We start from the raw sequence: 16,205 nt of genomic DNA, 5'->3' as shown, positions 1-16,205 counted from the left end.
TTCCTGGGTGGCAGGCATTTTGAAGGCATATTTGAAATTTTTTGATAATCTGGTGATAAAGGAAAGAGAGCGCGCATTTAACTAGTGAGAAGATTTCAGTAAATATCCAAGGCCAAACGCCACCTTTGCACAAGTACAGTTGTGGAACACCATTTCCTGCATCCTTTCATAGGCGCGCAGCAGCGTCAACAGATCCAGCTGTATGGCGAAACAAAAGCTTGCAATAAGGACGAAAGGTTCGGAGTCGTTATGGTACCAGTCTGCTGAAAGCGAAACGAACAAGTTCGCTATGCTCCCCATCCTAGACTGCACACTTTTCGGAGTTTTAGTGCTAGGCAACTTTATCCTGGGGATGTACTTCTCCTTGCGCAAGAGAACTTTGCCTGTTCAGAGCACGTCCGTGAAGTTGGAGATGTTTCTTGGAAGCCGGGCATTGAAGATACTTCCCCTAGCAGCGTCATCCGCGGCATCGCTGTTTTCTTCGACGGGTCTTGTTGGCTTCAGCGCTCACTACTACGCTTACGGGTGGCACCTTATTTGGGCTTTCGTGGGGCCTTTCCTGTGCCTGCCGATAGCCACCCACGTTTTCATACCCGTGCTGTACCGGCTGCGCATCACGTCGATATTCGAGGCAAGTGAATCACAAGTTAGTGCACGTTGGCGTTGAAGTATTGCATAAAACTGTACAAGCTTCATGGAAAGCGATAGGTGTGGGAAAAAAAGCGATATATGGTGCATCGATGAATGTTATGGATGAGTGGATATTATAATTTGGAAACAAGTTCTGGCCGATGCCACCAAGCTCGTTACTTGTAGCTCTGTTATGGGCCTACTTTGAAGTATAGGGTACTCACGCTTCGTATTTACTTTTTGGTATTGACGGTTTCACGTAAGCCGCATGGGCGCCACCACCTTAGGCCTGTTAAACGAATGTTATCACACGTTTGTATATAGCGACGTGAGTTCATAGGGTTCTGAAACGTCCAATGTGGCAACTCAGCCGTTGTAATGCGTATGTGCCTACCGCAGCACTGTTGCACTGTTGCAAGGAACAAAATAACAGGCAAGGCCACGGCCCAATATGGCGGCCCCGTAACCCATCCGTAAGACAGTCGATAGTGAAGGGCATTAGACGGGACGAAAATGCCAGACAGACGGAACAAGCGCTACTAAGAACAGTGTACACTTATTGGAAAACATGGCCGCAGCTATACACATTTCGTATGAGCACAAGACTCTCGGCAACCAGCAAAGGACATGGTTGATACCTCAGTTGTAGGAATCGGTATAACACGAAAGTGAAACGTGTCTTCACAGTAGCAGTTGAATGTTTATTGTGCATTGATAAATGAAAGCTTGCACAATGTCTGTTGGTCTTTGGCGGCTATAGCACCATTTGATGTGGATTTACCTACGTTGACGCCTGGTGGCACGCCTCAACGCCAATGACCATGATTAAACCTTCGTGGTAGCTGAAGTAGTTAAGATGCACCCGGACAGGGCATAGGATGAACCCGGGCAAAGATGGCGTCAACAAGCACATAATATACACTGCTACTCAATACGCGCTCATGGAAATTGTCGTCCTTTGAGGAGGGAAATGGCAAGGGGTGCGCTCCCCAGGAATTGGATAACGTACATTTCTGCTTGTGAATACAGCACCACACAGCGCTTCAGGAAAGAAAGAGGAAGTGCTCGTAGCTTTAGCCGTGAACGCGCGAACGTGTTCCGCGTCGTGCTGGCGTGTCTCTCTCCACCAAAGCACTCACTCGCGTGAGATTCGCACGTCAACGTCGTTGCCTTTATGCGGCGCTTGATGCAACAGTTGTTTTAGTCGGTGCCATCACACTCAAAATAGTAGACAGCTGAGAAATGCCGTCGCTGCATGTATAAGCTTTACTAGGCTTGAGACGAGGCGGCATACTCTGACACGACGCGAAAGACAATGTGGATAGCTGCGCAGTCACGGAATCTATCCCCCGCGAACTCTGTTGAAACGAAACGGGAGTTGAAATTAGTGCCAGCCAGCCTCCGCTGCGCTGGCACTAGCGAAGCGGTCCCTGTCGGCTCTCGTTAGTGTCGTGATGGAGTACTTCACTTTACTGCTCCTAGACGGAGACACCGCCCTTGCAATCCGAGTAGGCCGTCAGAGGGGGGTGTGAGATATATAAGGGGCGTTTGTGAGCCTTAAGCATGTGTACCGGTGGCGCAGTGGGTAGAGCGCCTGGCCCCTATTGTCATGGAGAGAGATTGAGTTCGGCTCCCACGTCATCCACATCAACGAAACTTTTTCTTCCGTTTTTATTTCTCGTCTATATTTTAGTGACGTATTTCCACGTCGGAAAAACGTCATTGAAGTCTTGGTGGACCCCGGCATGGACCAATTTCGTGTTAAAAAACAGAGGCAGGCGCGATAAAACCACATGACAACATAACACGTGACAAATGTATGCCCAAAAGGCAATAGCAATGTGAAGCGTGAGTACACAGTTAACTGTGCAAACCGGCTAAGAAAAAGTTGAAGAAACTAGAAGGAAGTGGAAGCAACTGTAGCTATCGATATGCATAGCGACGTGAGCAATATATCGATATATATCGCTATATTGAACTGTAGCTATCGATATATAGCGACGTTTCTTTATTTCAAAGAGAGAACGAAGCCACAGTGACGGACTTGTCATGTTGATAATCCTCGATTAAGACGGCTTCGAAAATCTCCCGCTCTAATTTGGTTTCTCCATGGCGCACCACATCAGCATTCATCAGGTTTGGGTAACAACCGCAACTTTCGCAGTTAAGGCGAGGTTCGACCCTTCTCGTGACTTCAAGCACCTATAGTGTTGTCGTAGTCTGTCATATATACGCTGTAGATTAAGGGAGTAACACCGCGAACACACACCCACAAGAGAGACGACACGGACACACAAGCGGACTGACAACTGGTTTTATTGGCAGAATGACACACCGTATCTCCGGCGTGCCGCGGGAGATACGCAGCCACGCCCCTTTTGTGTCGTCGCTTTCGAAGCCTGTTTTTCTGAGAAAATAAAGTAGTTCTTGCCCAGACTTCAAGGAGTGTAGGTGTTTGCTTCTCGCTGCTCCTTGGGGCGAGTACGCTACACGTTGTTGGCGCTGCGCGTGAGGCATGTTGACCGCGTATGCGCCGTGCGCCTCTGTGTAAGAATTGGTATGCGCACACAAATAAAAATGATCGCGGTCACCGGCATCAACGCCCGCTACAAGAGCCCCCCCCCCCCCCCCCCCAGACCGCGGAGCCTGGAAAAAAAACGAGCAAATGTTAGCAAAAACGAGTTAGTCCATGAGGTGAGCCGGTTTCACGCGGTCGAGAGAAACGACGTCCTCTCTGTCGCGAACACGAATGGTCACAGTTTTGTGCGAGCGCGACAGCACACGGAAGGGCCCGTCGTACGCCGGAGTCACCGGCGCTTTCACTGTGTCTCGTCGCACGAACACATGCGTTGCCGTATTCATCTCCGGGAACGAAAACACTCTTTGGTCGCGGCTGACGCGTGGCGCGTTGGGATGCAGGTGCTCCAACCAGGAATGTAGCCTTTCCATATGTTCTGAAGGTGTCGGCGCAGTGCTTTGTTTCCGATCCGCGCTATGTAGCGGATGTCCGTGGAAAATTCGGAAATGAAAGAAAGTTGGCGTAGTTCTCTTTCCGAATATGAGGAACTGTTGTTTTTGAACGCATATGTCAGCGGCTTGTGGTCCGTTAAAATGTGAAAAGTGCGACCTTCCAGGAAGAAACGGAAATGCTTTACGGAGCAATAAATGGCCAGCATCTCTCTTCCAAATGTGCTGTAGCGCACTTCAGCCTGTTTCAGACGTTTCGAAAAGAAACCTATCGGTTTCCAGTCCTTGCCATCGTATTCTTGCAGCACTGCTCCCACTGCTGTCGTTGAAGCGTCAACCATGAGTCGCGTTGGCGCGTCGGAAAGCGGGTGTATCAGAAGTGTTGCGGAGGCAAGCTGAGTTTTGGCGTCCTGGAAGGCTTTTTCGTGCTCCGCTGACCAGTGAAACTCGGGTGTTTTCTTGGTGTCCCGGCGCAGCAAGTCAGTTAGCGGCTGTAGAATGTATGCACAGGATGGGATGAAGCGCCTATGGAAGTTGATCAGCCCGAGAAACTCGCGCAACTTGCGGAAAGAGGTAGGCGTGGGAAATTCCCTAACGGCTTGTACCCGTGATTCGAGCGGCCAGATGCCTTGCGGGGTGATTCGATGGCCTAGGAAATCTAGTGCTTCAACACCAAATATGCACTTTTGGGGCTTCAAAACCAGACCGTGCTCGTCAAGACGCTTGAAGAGGAGCCGCAGGTGATTTTCGTGCTCTCCCGGCGTTTTGCTGGCGACCAAAATGTCGTCTAAGTAGACGAAGACAAAGAGCAGTCCGCGAGTGACCTCATCCATGAAACGCTGGAACGTTTGTGCCGCGTTCTTCAGTCCGTACGGCATACGAACAAATTCAAAGAGGCCGAAAGGTGTTGTCACGGCCGTCTTTGGGATGTCGATGGTTCTACTGGAATCTGGTGATAAGCGGCCATCAGATCCAGCTTAGTGAAGATGGCCGTTCCCGCGAGGCGAGCGCTGAAATCATGAATGTGAGGGAGAGGATATTGGTCTGCCGTTGTCGCAGCATTGAGAGCCCGATAATCACCGCAAGGCCGCCAGTCACCAGGCTCTTGTTTTGGCACCATGTGCAGCGCAGAAGACCAGTTGCTGGAAGAAGGTCGAATAATGCCGAGCTGGAGCATATGGTCGAACTCACGACGGGCGATTTCGTGTCTTTGTCCAGCGAGCCTTCTAGGTCTAGCGTTGACGGGCGGTCCGGCGGTGACAATGTGATACGTCACCTTGTGCTTGATTGGCAGTTCGGTGTTCCGAGGTTTGGTGATTTCAGGGAAATCAGCCAGAATCTTTTGAAAGTTGGACTCTGGGTGGAAAGTGCAAATGCCGCATGAGGACAGGTCAGACTTCAGTCCGACAACAGCGAGCGAAGTGACGTTGTCCTTGAGACGACGATCGCGAACGCTAACGTCAAGATTGAAGTGGCTCAGAAAGTCCGCTCCCAGGATGGCCATTCTGACGTCGGCCACAACGAAGAGCCATCGATATGTGCGCCTGAGTCCGACGTCTATCGTCATTGACTGAACTCCATATGATGCAATAGCAGTATTATTGACTGCAATTAGGCTGGAAATGGACTTGTCGCGTCGGCGATGTTGAGCTGTTGCTGGTAGAATAGATAGCTCAGCTACGGTATCGACAAGGAGGCGTGTGCCGGTGATGCGGTCGACAACGAAGAAGAAGGACGACGAACAATGCCGTGCAGGACGGTGTTTGTTAGACAGGGCGAGGTTTTCCACTGCTGCAGCCAGTCGGTCAACTCTGTCCTCTGAGCGACCTAACCGTCTTGCATGTTCGGACATTCCCGCTGCAGCAATAGGCATTTTTGATGGCTCGGTGCAGTCGGTGATGCGGTCGGCGAGTTGAGCCAGACGCTCGAGAGCCACGTCGTCCGAGCCAGCGAGTATCATCCGTGTTGACTGTGGCAGTCTCTGCAAAAACAACTCGCGAAGCAATGGCTGTTGACGCACCTCTGACGCTTGTTGGCCCAGCAGCTGACGCATTCGGTGGAGAAGTTGCGAGGGACGCTTGTCACCGAGCTCTTCATGAGACAGGAGTTGTTGCAGCCTGCTCTGTTCGGACATCTCAAGGCGTTTCAGGACGGTGCTTTTTAGTTCGTCGTAGGCCTTCTCCGATAGAGTGGAGGCGAGCACATCGTCTACGGCGTCAGCGATGTCAGGTGGCAGTGCTGCAACGACGTGGAGGTATTTCGACTTCTGCGATGTGATGCGTCGAAGCTGGAAGCGGGCCTCGACTTGGCTGAACCACACCGTGGGGTTTTTGGGCCAGAAATGAGGAAGCGTTGGTTGTGGTTGAGCTTGAAGTGCCTTCCTCGTCTGACATGGGTGCTGTTTTTCCAAACGTCGCGGGTCACCACTTTGTAGCGTACTCGCCCCAAGGAGCAGCGAGAAGCAAACACCTAGACTCCTTGAAGTGTGGGCAATAACTACTTTATTTTCTCAGAAAAACAGGCTTCGAAAGCGACGACACAAAAGGGGCGTGGCTGCGTATCTCCCGCGGCACGCCGGAGATAACGTGAGGCATGTTGACCGCGTATGCGCCGTGCGCCTCTGTGTAAGAATTGGTATGCGCACACAAATAAAAATGATCGCGGTCACCGGCATCAACGCCCGCTACAAACGCAAAACGGCTAACCAAAGAAAATTGCAGGAAAACGTGACCTAAGACCCGGCGGCCGCATATAGAAGATAAAACACACAGTCAATGAGGGCAAGAGATGGGGCGCTAACGCGCTTGTTATCAAGTTTCTTAATGTGACAGAATCGTTGTCCCTTCAAACCGGGCCACACATCCTGTGCACTTAATAACATGCGCAACTAAATGTGCGTACTTATCATCTAGCTTTTTCAATTTTTGTGCGTGTTTCCCCAAACGGTGGTTGACACAGCGCCCAGTTTCGCCAGCGTAGAACATCCCACATGACATGGGAATGCAATATACCACTCCAGTGGAACACTTGACGAACGGCGTTTGGTGGTTCTTCTGGCAACCACGTTTGCCGGTGTTGCAAATACGTGGGCACAGCTTTCCCAGCTTATTGGGGGCAGAGAAACAAGTTAGGAACCCCGTGCCTACTTGCCACCTTCTTAAGATTGTGGGAAAGCTTATTAACATATGGTACCACTTGAGGCCTAAGGGCCTTCCGGTGGTCCTCAGCCGCTGTAGGTCACATGTAGATGCGCATGTTATTAAGTGAACAGGTTGTGCGGCCCGGCTTGAAGGGAGAACGATTCTTGGTAGGAGTGAAAACAGGACTGCACGTACCAGTTTAGAAGCCTATCCCATCATATAAACCTGATTTTTTGTCCGCCTGGTTCTATGGTTTCGTAGAAAATTAATATGTTTCTAAACGTCTTTCTCATGTAGATATCAAATATTTCAAACAATAAACGCTGGTAGCGTGTTCTGAAAGTCGATTTATTTCTTAAGGCATATGTTTGCGAAGATATTACAAATATTTATGCCTGTGCAGCTAAGTATATTAAATGTGTATTTGTGAGACTCTTGTGCTGCCTTAAACGTACCAAACGAAAGTCCAGCGTCCATTGCGCACGATTGAAAGACACAAAAGTATAAAAATTCCCAGAAGTCGTAGTAGTAGTGCTTGTAAAATGAAATAGAGTTGACGCTATTTGACGTAGATCATTTACGCTATACCAAATCGGAATTTTGCGTACACAGTCATGTTCAGTGATTGTGAAATACGTTGCAATAAATAATTCGCATTGTTTGTTCGTCGATCATGTCGTGAGCATTATATAGCTGAAAGCAAGGTATGCTAACTTTCTTGCGGACTCCGTCGATAAGAAGTTTTCGGTTAACATGTTCGTCAAGTAAGACGACCGGGTATTTTATGGACTTGACACGTTCTTGCGCTGGTTTTGTTAGTACAAGAGAACGTGAATGTTCCTTTACAGTTTTGCGCGGTGAATTATAAACATTATACTTGATTTTTAGAGCGGACGCTCTGTTAGGCCATGGCTCCCAAGGTCATTCATCGCGTCGCAACCACCCTGAGCAATACAGTTTCGTACAATATTTACTAGAGGGAATTGTGACGCTGAAATTGTTCAGCCACCATGGGAATGATGAGTAGTACATGGATTTGCACAATATTCGTGCATGCGGCTGCAAACGCACGTGTGGCTTTGTTAATTGCTGTGTTTTGGCATTTGTTTCGGATAAAAGAACAGATCGTTGTGAACATCGTAACCCGATTTGAATTGGTGAGCATAAAAGGTCAAGTAGGTGAAGTGGAACTGCTCAACGTATCCTGAACTTCGTCTTTCGACAAAGCGGCTATAGGGGACACGAAGCCAAACGGAGCCGAAAGAACGAAGCTTAGACAAATTCATTTACTAACCATCATGCCCATGCTGGATGAAGCGCAATGCGTTGCAGCTCCCATAGGAACTATAACACCAGATTTCCTTCTAGTGCATTATTAGGAAACTGTATGCCTTGAGCCATAGAGTTTCCTAAAATTAACTAGAGGGGACTCTGGCGCTACGATCGTTCAGCCAACATGGGAATGATGGGTAGTACACGGATTTGCCTAGTCTTCGTACTTGCGCGCTTCGAACACACTTGTGGCTTTGTTTATTGTTGTGTTTTGGTTTTCTTTCAGATAAAAAAATGGATTGTTGTGAACTTTGTGACCAGATTTGAATTGGTGAGCCTAAAAAGGTTAAAGTAGTGAAGTGGAACTGCTGACTTTTGCTGAACTTCGTTTTGCAACGAAGCGGATACAGGCGACGCGGAGCCAAACGGAGCCGAAAGAACGAAGTTTAGACAAATGCGTCTACTACCCATCATTCCCATGCTGGCTGAAACGTCATGCGTTGCAGCTCCCATAGACACTAGCGCCAGAGTTCCCTCTAGTAAGTATTGTAGGAAACTCTATGCCTTGAGCCACCGGAGCGCAAGCGTGGCAGGCGTGGCGTCACGCCACACGATACACCGCGGATAGACATCGCAGCTCGGCTCGCTCGGAGCCTCGCTGTTACGGTACTACGTGACCAGGCGAATGTTAGCCGGCCCTTGGTCGCTCCGTCTCGCAATGGATAGCACGCCGGCTGGACCGTCCATGCATGCGCTTGAGTGGAAGTGACAGGCTGAATCCAGTCATCCAGCAGACAGAGCCATACGGCAGGCTGTGAAATCTCAAGAAAAGGCAAAGTTGCCTGCTGAAACATCAGGGCAAAGGGAGGCCAGATGAGCACGTTGCAGAGAAACTTATCAAGTGCGGAAGCGTGCCAAGATCAAAGCTGCTGCAGCCGCGGTCGTTAATGAACGCGTACAACGTGATTCATGATCGATGCAAGTGCGCGGCAAAAAACACTCTTCTACCTCGTGCATCGGGTGTACAAATTCTGTTTTCCATTGAACAGCCAACTTGTCTTTTTCCTGTTTCCTTTTCCTGTTTCAGTCATCTATATGCGGTAAGGGATAAATAAATCTTTTGTTGAAAGTCCGCGCTTGTCCCCGTCTACTTGTCCTCCGTGTTTTTTACCGCGCAGTCGCATTGATCGGTTAATGAATCACTGCGTGTATATTCTTTGGAAAACGAAGCCAAACATACGTTTCGCTGGTAATAACCAGGTTGACCAGAGTTAAACCATAGCGACATTTTGTCTGTATTTAGCGCCATCTTGTTCAAACAGAAAGATTTATGGACGTCTTTGAGTTCATAATTCGCACAAATGAAGTTTTGTACCGGTGTTACTGGGAAGTATATAACAGTGGTGCCTTCCGCATACATAAGTACTCGAACATTTTTTGTTTTGTTTTTTTGCTGCACGGGAAAAGTGGTTAGTATATAATGTGAAGGATACTGGTCACGGGACGGAGCCTTCGGGTACAGCTGTAGTTATTTCATAAAGCACAGTATGAGTAGAGGCTATTCCTACTGTCTGTTTCCGGTTTAATAGGTAATTTTGAAGAGATGTAGGCACCTTCCACGAAAGCCGTAACATTCTATTTCATTCAACAATATGCTATGGACATCAGAAGCAAAGGGTTTTTTTATATCGAGACAATACCTGTACCTGTTTTACTACCAATAAATCGATAATTAATAATCTCAGGTAAGGACATAACAGCTGTGTCATCGGCCGATACGTCTTCTAATATCATGTTGGCAGGGCGTTACACATAGGCGTAAATACCAGGGGTGCAAGACGGCCCCTGCACCGCCCTCCCTCCTCCTTCCCTCGGTGTTTTTGCTTCAACACAGCAATCACGTAATTATATAATGAATTTTTATAACGTATCTATTGTGCGCTTCTGCTGCTCTCACGACGACGCACTATAGGCTCTCTCGAATGCAAGCCGCGTATGCTACGCTTTAGCGCCTTGCGATCCAGCGTTACAGAGGATGCTACCGCTAAACAGGGACTCCATGACGTTTGAGCAGTCTGTCATACGTTCACTCTGTTCTGCCTGACCCAAAATTTACATCACAGGCGACGAAAATACGGGCGAGAACGATTAAACGTTTCATGGTCCGATCAAACGCTATTCCTTTTTCAGGAAATTCATTTGCGGCAATGCTATTCAAATCGAATAGCATCGCCGCTGTTATTTATCCCAGAAGCTGGGAGTCGATGAGTGTGCAGAAGTACTGAGTGTTTTAGTTGGGCCGAGCTGGGAGAGCTAAAGAAGGTTTGTGCCTTTGTCGCTGATTAGCATGCTTCGCCTTGCTTATCATATGGAAGCTTGCAACAAGGCCACGAATGAGGCAGTCGAGTCGAGCACAGCCCAGCTTTCAAGCTTGCCCCGCCACTTGATCGAGCGCACCTTGGAAATGGTCGTGGTCCCCAGTTTTCTGACCTAAGAAGACTGCCCGCACTGTCAACCATATTACATCTATACAGGTGTTTTTGATGTCTCTAACTCACCGTACACCGCAGGGAAAGGGCGTAACAAGCAGGAATACTCCCTTTTCATGGGCATACTTCGCCGACTTACACCCTTTATGCATCAATTTTCAAGGGTGTAATATGAAAACTACACCCTTAAGGCAACAGTGGAATGGGGTGTTTAAGCAAACATACACACTAACACCCATTCAAAAATATATAATTGTTGGGGTTTAACGTCCCAAAACCACGATATGATTATGAGACACGCCGTAGTGGAGGGCCCCGGAAATTTCGACCACCTGGGATTCTTTAACGTGCACCTAAATCTAAGCACACGGGCCTCTAGCATTTTGGCCTCCATCGAAAATGCGGCCGCCGCGGCCGGGATTCTATCCCGCAACATGCGGGTCAGCAGTTCATCACTATAACCACTAGACCACCGTTGCGGTTCCCTCTCAAAAATATAGAGTGGTTCCCCCCAACTCCCCCCCCCCTTTCCTCCTTTCCTTCTGAAGCACTGTAAAGCAAACCCATAGCCAGTTCTTCCAGGGGAGAACTATAGCTATAATTCACCACCCACTCTGGGAAAATACCAGATGCAACTGTGCTTATTTTGTGCATCCATGCTATATCGCAAAACGTTTTGGCAGTGGGTGTGCGCGCACAACGATCAGAATCGAGAGCAAAAAAAAAAGAAGAGAATGTCGCTGCTCGCAGCTTTAAATTGTAATTGAGGCCTAACAGCTTAAAACATTCGCCAAAGTAACATACCGAAACTTCTTCACAAAAATGTAGAGGTGCAATATCTCAAGAAACACCCTCACACCCTACTAGCTATTAGGGCGTTATATTTAAACATATGCCATTCATGCGCCCTTATTTGAAATAAGGGCGTGCAAAGGGCGTTTCTTTCGTATATACAACCTTTGAAAAAATTGTCAGGACTAAGGGTGTACAAAGGCTGTTTCAGTGTTCGAAACACCCTTCTGGGTGTGAAAAGGTTTACACTGCACTTGCGAAGGCTGCCACTTACTCTGTTTATTTCGCTCTCCCCCCCTCTCTCGGCAAAAAAGAATTCAGAGAGAGTTGTATACGTGGACTAACGGTACAACATCATTATACTACAACTGAATGTATTTATTGTACGCATATGAATCCATCTCGCCAGCTTCCATAAGTAGCCGGTGCCAAAGTGACTGGCGGGCTGGGAATGAGACACTTTCCCACTATCCGTTCATATTTGCGATGTCGCGTGAGAAGCAGGCGATATTATAGCACATCGTGAATTTTCGCTAGTAGCGAAAAACCGATGGCAAAAATGTGCAGTATTGAAATTCTTTTATTTGCCAACGTTTTAAGTAGTTGTGCATACGTCGTCACTACGCGATGGGTGATTTTTGCTGCATTTGTTGCATCGCTTTACGGGCAGGTTCTGTGGGCATTGTTGTGTAGGACAGGAGCGCGGCGTAACCCGCGGCAGGCCGACGGAGAGGCCGAACGACGGGAGGGCGCGCGGAGTGACGACGCAGAGACCAAGCTTCGGCGAGACTGACGGAAGACTGCTCTCCCGTGTTTATTGCAGGCGGTTTTAAGGAGCGAGAAGAAAGGTTATTGGTCCGCAAGGCACGGGTCACATGACCGGCACGGCCACGCCGGATTGGTGATAGCAAAGAGGCATGGGGGAGACCCAGCTCCACCCAGTGGCATGTACGGGGACCTTTGCTGCACAGGTGTTTCCGCGTGCCACGAGGGGTCGTACGACACAACAGGCATGACCCAGAAAAATTCGACCAATCATAAGCAGCTAGCGACCTATGCGGAAGCAAACAAAGCGGGGTAGCTTAAAGTTATATTCACCCACATATATTCAAATAAAATTTAAACTTACACCATTTGCATATGCGCATTTCCTTGGATGGGCAGGAGGGGGAGCAGTCAGGGGGCACTTGCTCTTTTTTGCCGCCCCCCTCCACCTCTGTTAAAAGTGGGAGGGCAAAGAACGACACCGAGTTCGTATATTCGTAGTCATTCATATTCTGATACAAGCCGCTCGTTGTGGTTTCCATTAAAATAACTCGACCGAACTTGCTCCTTTTCCCCAGAAAGGCTTTACATTAGAGAACTCTTACAAGAAAAGGAAGACGACGAAGTGTCTTCTTGGCAGAACGCTTGTTTCTGTGCTCTCTGAATTTTTAGTGAAACCTTCGCTTTTTCGAGGTGCCTCGCCTCCCCGTCTTGCGGCCATGGACGCGGAGCAGGCCAGAGGCCCGTCTGGCCAGAAGTCACCGCGGCCGTCAATCGCAAGGAAGCGAGTTGGCTCTCCCAGTGACACTGAGGACACCGAGCTGTACTCTATGTCAGAAGACGACACATCAGACGACAGCTTCATACCCGTCCGGGGTAAGAGGGCGAAGAGGAAGATCATCAACGCACCGCCTTCGACGCCTGCGAGTACAGCGACTATGCAGTCAAGGCCTGCGCGCTGGCCGCATGTCATCATCTTCATGCCGGAGGATCCCTCAAGCAACCTACGACTGCTGAACAGGCAAGCCCTATCCGTTATTCTGGAACGTGCGGTGCCGGATCAAATTAAAGACATCAGAATTAATCCACGGAAGAACATCCTTGCCATAGACGTGAACAACGTGAGTGCTCTGGGGCAGCTTCAACAAATGACGGAGCTAGGCGGCATTAAAATGCGCCCCTTTATCCCGATGGATGATACATCTATAGCCGGTGTAATTTACGACATCGACATTGCCATTCCCAGTGCTGACTTACCTACCCTCATCAAGCCGGCAAACGAGGGCATTGTCATTACGCAAGTGCGTCGCCTTGGGAATACGCGCTGCGTAAAATTGATCTTCAAGGGGGATTGCATACCATCCCACGTGAAAGTCGGACATTTCCGCCATCCGGTTCGGCCATTCATACAGAAGCCGCTTCAGTGTCATCAGTGCTTCAGGCTAGGACACGTCAGAGGCGTGTGCCCCAACTCGTTACTCTGTCCCCGTTGCGCTGAACCTCATGCAGAAGACACCTGCCGTGCCACTACTCTGAAATGTGCCAACTGCAGCGGTCCTCACGCTGCCTCGTCGAAAGACTGTCCTCGCATCAAGAAGGAGCGTGAGGTTCTCAAGCAAATGGTTCGAGACAACTCGACCCACAGGGAGGCAGCCGAAGTTGTCAAGCGTCGGCGTCGACGTCGGCGTCATCGTACGTCTTCTAAGAACGCGCATGCCCGATATGACAGTGCCCACTCCGTGGCGGCACCACTCAGTCGCGCCGCGAAAGTGCCCACCAGTTCCACGAAGGCAGCGGATAAGCATCTTCCTCCAGAGGAATGGCCTACGCTTCCGACCCGGCCCCTTGACAAGGAACCTCGGAAGGTCGCCGCTCCACCGGAGCCATCTCCGGTCATGGATGGTATACCTAAAACAGATCGTCAAGTCATTTCGGTGCTGCGTTCCCTCATGGGAGCTATCCGAGCGATATTAGAGGACATGGGAACAACATCAGCTCGAAGCGCACTTAGAGTGCTGGACGCCTTAAGCCCAGTGCTTGAATCTCTCGAATAGAAAGATGGCTACCCACACCTCATCCTTCCGTCAAGAAGTCAAATCAGCGTCCATCATCCAATGGAACGCCAGAGGGCTTAAATCACGCCTTTCAGATTTTCGTCAGTTTGTGTATAGTAATGTGTTTCCACTGATCGTCATTTGTGAGCCCAATTTGTCGAAACCAACCAGATTGTCAGGGTACGAAGCTGTCATGTCTTCAACAAACGGTGCGTGCAGCAAGATCATCGTTTTTGTTCGTCGTGAACTCACCTATGTGGTGCAACCAATTGCGCCTCACGATGACAATCAATATGTATGCATCACCGTTAAAAAGCACAAACTCCTGTTTACTCTCATAGGCGTGTATATATCGCCTTCAAGCAATTTCGATTCACGAAGATTAGCGGATATCTTGAGTGTTTGTCCTCCTCCATGGGTTATCATAGGAGATTTCAATGCGCACCACCCTGCATGGGGAAGTCCAAGGACAAATGCAAGAGGACGAAGATTAGCAAGCGCCGCCTACCACTATGGCCTTACTCTCCTGAATGATGGTTGCCCCACTTTTCTTCGAGGCGTGACATACGGAAGCTGCCTCGACCTTGCTTTTGTCTCTAACTCTCTCGCCAGACGTGTCAAGTGGTTTCCAGATGTTGAGACACACGGGAGTGATCACATTCCCATCTACCTTAGCATCAAAGGCTTGTCAAGAGCTGGTCTACGGAGGACCATTCGAGCGACTCAATGGACCACCTTCAATCTGACATGGAAGATGCTTGCAGCGAGGGCCTACAATCTGGGTTACAGCAAACAATTAAGAGTACAATGCAAAAGGCCACTCGCACGTTGACAATCTCTTCCACGCGAAACGATTTCGACATAGAGTTGGAACGACTTCGAGCACTGCGGCGCCGGGCGGAGCGTCGATATCGGCGCACGAAATCAATTCACGACCTTAGGGCAGCCAGGAGGATGCAAAAGAAGATTCAGCGTCGCATGGATAAATTAGCGTCGGAACGTTGGACAAGGTTTTGCCAGACGCTAGACCCCCGCAAGCCACTTTCCCACATTTGGAAAACTGTGCAAGGTCTGCGTTGCCTTCCGGAGCAACGTTTTCCATTCAAAGCGCTCGCACTCTTTGAAGGGCGGCAAGACATCGATGTCGCAGAAGATTTTTGTGCGCGGATCGCCAACCAAACGACTCGTCCAGATTCTCCAGCCCGAGGTGACGTCCCCCAATCCCGTGACTGCCGCATGGACCTCCCTTTCACAATGGAGGAGCTCGAGGCGGCACTAGCTCTCTGCAGGCGTTCTACCACTCCGGGTCCAGATGGTATTCCATATCGAGCCTTGTGCAACCTGGGAGGAGCCGCAAGGAGAGAATTGCTGAGCCTCTACAACTCCTCATGGCAGGATGGCAATGTTCCCGACGACTGGAAAGTAAGCCGTTTGGTGCCTCTCTTGAAGCAGGGTAAATCGCCCCTCGAACTCGCCTCATACCGCCCAATTGCACTAGCCAGCTGCGTAGGAAAGATGATGGAAAGAATGATCCTTGGCCGCCTTGAGTGGTATCTTGAACACTACAAGATTTACCCGAATTCCATGGCTGGTTTCCGACGTGACCGCTCTTCCATCGACAATGTAGTTGATCTCGTTTCGTATGTTCAGCACGAAAAGTCCCGTAAGCGACTATCTGCAGCTTTGTTCCTAGATGTGAAAGGTGCATACGATAACGTATTACATGAGGCCATTCTCGATGCACTTGCGGCGGTTGGCCTCGGTGGTCGAATTTTTTCGTGGATTGCAAGTTACCTGGCTGCAAGGTCATTCTTTGTGTTAACAGACGATGGCCCAACTACACGACGCTATACCTCCAGGGGCGTTCCTCAAGGCGGAGTTCTCAGCCCGACGCTATTCAACCTCGCACTTATTGGGCTTGCTGACTACTTGCCAACTACCATCAAGGTTTCAATATACGCAGACGACATCTGTGTCTGGACTTCGGCAGTCACACGTCCTCAGATACGTGCGCGGCTTCAAAGAGCAGCAACTTTGACAGCTAGGTACTTGTGTAAACAAGGTCTCAGCATATCACCAGAAAAATGCGCACTGGT

General features: G+C 49.4%; 1 protein-coding gene across 1 annotated transcript in view; it reads left to right on the top strand.

Moving 5' to 3' along the window:
• Nucleotides 1-273: 273 nt before the first annotated feature.
• Nucleotides 274-16,205, top strand: part of LOC119397800 (sodium-dependent multivitamin transporter-like) — a 152,833-nt gene continuing 136,901 nt past the window's right edge. Inside the window, exon 1 of the mRNA XM_049416468.1 lies at nt 274-631. Coding sequence (XP_049272425.1) covers nt 290-631 — 342 coding nt within the window. The 5' untranslated portion in view covers nt 274-289. The remainder of the gene's footprint in view (nt 632-16,205) is intronic.

Source organism: Rhipicephalus sanguineus, chromosome 6 (assembly GCF_013339695.2).
Source record: "Rhipicephalus sanguineus isolate Rsan-2018 chromosome 6, BIME_Rsan_1.4, whole genome shotgun sequence".
Taxonomy (NCBI): Eukaryota; Metazoa; Arthropoda; class Arachnida; order Ixodida; family Ixodidae; genus Rhipicephalus; species Rhipicephalus sanguineus.
The sequence above is the reverse complement of the archived record's forward strand: the minus strand, read 5'-3'. Positions and strand labels throughout refer to the sequence as shown.